The 4589-nt window shown below is 31.9% G+C and overlaps 1 protein-coding gene across 2 annotated transcripts; it reads right to left on the reverse strand.

Annotated features, from left to right (window-relative positions):
- Nucleotides 1-271: 271 nt before the first annotated feature.
- Nucleotides 272-2996, reverse strand: LOC101251139 (LOB domain-containing protein 36-like). 2 transcript variants are annotated; one of them, XM_010317854.4, is made up of 4 exons: nt 2854-2996; nt 2652-2734; nt 817-1806; nt 272-598 (listed from the first exon to the last, which is right to left on the reverse strand). In XM_010317854.4, exon 3 carries the CDS (start codon nt 1794-1796, stop codon nt 861-863), a length of 936 nt encoding a protein of 311 aa, XP_010316156.1. In that variant the 5' UTR covers nt 1797-1806; nt 2652-2734; nt 2854-2996; the 3' UTR covers nt 272-598; nt 817-860. The 2 variants fall into 2 exon arrangements, with proteins under 2 accessions (XP_010316156.1, XP_004232054.1); XM_004232006.5 differs by having other exon boundaries at nt 817-1800; nt 2854-2983.
- Nucleotides 2997-4589: the final 1593 nt, after the last annotated feature.

Here is a 4589-nt window from a genome sequence, read left to right on the forward strand (position 1 = left end):
AAGAGAAATAGTATTTAACTTCAATAATACAGTAGTAAAGATATAAAGAAATCATGGTCAACGATCTAGATCCCGTGGTGCATCTGAATCTATTGAATGACTTAGCGCTGATGCATCATACTATATATAATGCTTCCTGTTGATCATTTATCTAGAATAAAGATAAATGTATTTGACCCTCTACGTCGACTGCATTATTTATACTAACATGTATAGTTGAATGAAAATCATTCATGAGTTTATGAGACACTACCACTTTTTCAGGAACACATTTTCACATTATAAACTGCATGTATTCATTCACTCTATATGTATTAAACTAGCAGAAAATAAAGCATCGACGGGTAAAGAAAGATAACATTGTTTTTATATGAAATTAATGCTGCTCCTACATTTTGAAAAAATGTACCTTCAAAACTCCAAAAGGGTCTTGATCAATAGAAAATAGATTTAAGAAAGACCTTATACCTAAGAAGTTCAATTAATGTTCATGTTGAAAATATTCAATCCTCTCTCCCACTATCTCTTTGTACATATCATAATCTCTCTTCATCTGTCCCAATATCTCTTTATACGCTTGTATACCCCCATCAACTTGCTGCAGTTAACAACACATACATAAACAAGAGTTAGACAAGTATTTTCTTAGCTGCCACTATATTAAAAAGTGCAAGTAGCTTAATCCGCGAATAATTTTTGCTATAAGAAATTGAACTCAAGAATTTGTTAGACAGAAAACTGAAGGACCTAGTAAATATAAATGCAAGCCGAAACCACAAGGATGACTTCAAAGCATTTAATGAAACAAAAACTTACCAATATCAAAAATGTATAAGATAATAGGCATGGAACTGAAGACATCAACCTGAAGGGCCGGAACCCCTTCCCTCCTCTTCGCTGTTGGCTCTCGGTTGCTGCCTTGGGGTCTCTGGTGGCTGTGGGGGCTGCAGCTGTTGTTGAGACTGAAGATGAACCTGTTGTTGATAAGAAAGAGACTGCTCTGGTTGGGACTGCTGATGAGGAGGAACCAGATTATAAGGATTTTCATAGGTACCGGCCAAAACCAACGAAGGTGGTATGGATGAACTCATCTGATGAAATCCAGTAGCTGTTACCGAGCCCGTAGAGTCAAACCCACTGTTAAATCTTACAGCATCTTCTTGTTGTTCTTGCTGCTCATAATATTTTAGCATCTCCTGTTGGTCCCTTTGTTCCTTTGCAGCTATTGCTGTTATAAATTGTTGAACTTGAATTGGCTGCTGCAGTAGTTGTTGTTGCTGTTGCTGTTGTGGGTCACGAATTAGCAATGGACCACCATGTGGGACCCCTGTTGACATTCCTGACATTGGGTTCATATTGAAAGGACTCATGGTACTAGAAGAGGGCGCATTCATAGGCTGCTGCTGCGGTTGAAAGAACCCTGGAGGTTGAAGATTAGCAATGGGTAGCATTCCTGCTGGACCAATGTAGGTAGACAATTCCTTTCTAGCGTTCAACAGATCATCCTGAACTTGCCTAAGCTTCTGTTGGAGTAATGAAATAAGGCCAACACACCCATAGACCGGATCTCGAAGCCGATACTCAGCCTCGTAGGCAAGGGAATTCACTGCATCTTCCCGTTGAGCAGCATTGAGTTCGTTGAGTAGTTTCGACACATTGCTGGCACCAAAGACTTTGTGGACATTGGAAAATTTCAATGGCTGATCTGGCGGAAAATAGGGTGCGAAGACACACTCTTGGGTGCATTTTCTGCGTAGGAATTTGCAAGCTGCGCATGGAGAATTGGTCGATGACATCCTTCTGTTCCTAAAAATCAACCCCACAAAAACACACAAGCGATGTCAAAGAATGAATGGAACAGAATATCTAGGTGTTCACATTCTAAATATATTTAAACCCAAATTAATCATTATACACAAATAAAAATAAAGAAGGATTTATGGCATTCAACGAAGTTTCATTTACCGATATTAAAGAAACAGTAATAGCCATTAATGGCTTAGCAAATCGAAGCAAACATGGTAAAATTATAAAATCATATCTACAGTTGGGACTTTAATTAAAGTAAGTCAGAAAATGTAAATTAGCAACTTGTAGGGTGTTTTAGAACCATATCCAAGTTTTTTTAACCAATTATTAAAAAAAAAAACCTATAACAACAATATACCCTAGGTAAAGTAGATAGACTTTTCTGAAAGAACTTCGCCAATAAAAACAACAAACAAAAGAAGAAGAAAACGGAAAGAATCAAGTACGAGCAGGATAAACTTGCAGTGACAGAAGAAAGATGCCAAGTTTCCGAAGGAGACTTGAATGAAAACAAAATTTCACCCTACTTTCGCTTTTTCTCTCTCTAACTTGATAAACTTGGAATGCAAGAAATCTTCGTTTTTAAGGATCTAATCCAGATCAATGATATCTCTCTGGGTTGTATCAAATCAACGACTTGTTCTATATCAAATTCATATCAAAATCACACATTAGTAGTACTGAATCCTTCTCAGAAAATCCAAACTCTAAGATCGTTCCTTATCAAACAATGAAGAAACAAATCAACACAAAATCAAAAACCAGTTCAAATAGTAAAAATTAAAACCATAAAATAAAAATAAAGAATACAAACAAAACATGAAATCAGAAAACTCATTCACCTTTCTAACGTTACAAACCCTATTTCAGATCACTCTTTAACCTTCTCTCTCTACTTCTCTTCAATACTCCAAACTCATTCCATCTGCAAAGTTACAAAAAATGAAGTGAACAAAGAATGTTGCTGAATTTAATTTTTGTAATCGAAAAAATGAACATCATTCAACCCTATAAAATCAAACCAAAAAAATAAATGGACTGAACCTGTCTAGGGTTGGAATTCAAAAGCTCAAGAAAGATCAAGAAATAAGAAAACGCAGCTATTTTTTTATAGTTTCATCATCGATGTATGAGAATGAGAGAGAGAGAGGCATATAGAGAGAGGAGTCAAAATGAGAAGGAAAAACAAATTTGATGAAATACAAGTGAATATAAAGGGAATGATTTTCAAAGAATGGTCGAGTTTGTAAATAAATTCAATTACTAGGGTTAAGTTCTGAAAGAAAAATCCCTACACGGCATCTTGTCTATTCAGGACCGTCGATAGGATAACATGTGCTGTATTGACCGTACGATAAGAATTTTGTATTTATATTGAGTTACCGATTTGTCCCTGCGCTAGTGTCTTGAGTGATGAAATAAATTAGACTCTGAGTCACCTCTTTGTCCCTGAGCAAATTTATTGCGCTTCCCAAATTACCCCTTTCATGAGGGATGTGCTTAGAAATACGGCTCTAAGTTTGATGCATTCACAATCCTGCCATCGCATTTAATTACTAGCCTTAATTTCTCAAATATCTCATAGGATTTTTTTGAAACTAATTTTGAAAAAGCTGACCAGAAGTTTTATATATGTAAATTATTCAAATAATAATTTTTATTTTTTAAAAAAATTAATATTTTTTTGTAAATAGTCTTCAATTATTTTTATTTGACTTACAAAATCACTCCATTACTATTATTTTGGCAAAGTCACTTAATGAATTCAAGTTTACTAACCTTAATTTCTTCAAATCTGTAATAGGATTTCTTTTGAAATTAATTTTGAAAAGCTAATCAGAAGTTTTTATATATGTAAAGTACTCAAATAATGGTTTTTGTTTTTTTAAAAAATTAATATTTTTTTGTAAATAATCCTTCAATTATTTTTATTTGACTTACAAAATCACTCCATTATTATTATTTTGGCAAAGTCACTTAATGAATTCAAGTTTACTAGCCTTAATTTATTCAGATCTATAATAGGATTTCTTTTGAAATTAATTTTGAAAAGCTGATCAGAAGTTTTTATATATGTAAATTATTCAAATAATGATTTTTATTTTTTAAAAGAATTAATATTTTTTTGTAAATAGTCTTCAATTATTTTTATTTGACTTACAAAATCACTCCATTACTATTATTTTGGAAAAGTCACTTAATGAATTCAAGTTTACTAACCTTAATTTCTTCAAATCTGTAATAGGATTTCTTTTGAAATTAATTTTGAAAAGCTGACCAGAAGTTTTTATATATGTAAATTACTCAAATAATGGTTTTTGTTTTTAAAAAAATTAATATTTTTTTGTAAATAATCCTTCAATTATTTTTATTTAACTTACAAAATCACTCCATTATTATTATTTTGGCAAAGTCACTTAATGAATTCAAGTTTACTAGCCTTAATTTATTCAAATCTGTAATAGGATTTCTTTTGAAATTAATTTTGAAAAGCTGACCAGAAGTTTTTATATATGTAAATCACTCAAATAATGGTTTTTGTTTTTTTAAAAAATTAATATTTTTTTGTAAATAATCCTTCAATTATTTTTATTTGACTTACAAAATCACTCCATTATTATTATTTTGGCAAAGTCACTTAATGAATTCAAGTTTACTAGCTTTAATTTCTTCAAATCTGTAATAGAATTTCTTTTGAAATTAAGTTTGAAAAGCTGACCAGAAGTTTTTATATATGCAAATTACTCAAATAATGGTTTTTGTTTTTAAAAAAAAATAAT

Source organism: Solanum lycopersicum, chromosome 2 (genome assembly GCF_036512215.1).
Source record: "Solanum lycopersicum chromosome 2, SLM_r2.1".
In the NCBI taxonomy this organism is placed as follows: Eukaryota; Viridiplantae; Streptophyta; class Magnoliopsida; order Solanales; family Solanaceae; genus Solanum; species Solanum lycopersicum.

What these genes read in the sequence shown, in the direction of transcription:
- LOC101251139 (XM_010317854.4), bottom strand. Translation starts at nt 1,796, where the DNA reads ATGTCATCGACCAATTCTCCATGCGCAGCTTGCAAATTCCTACGCAGA.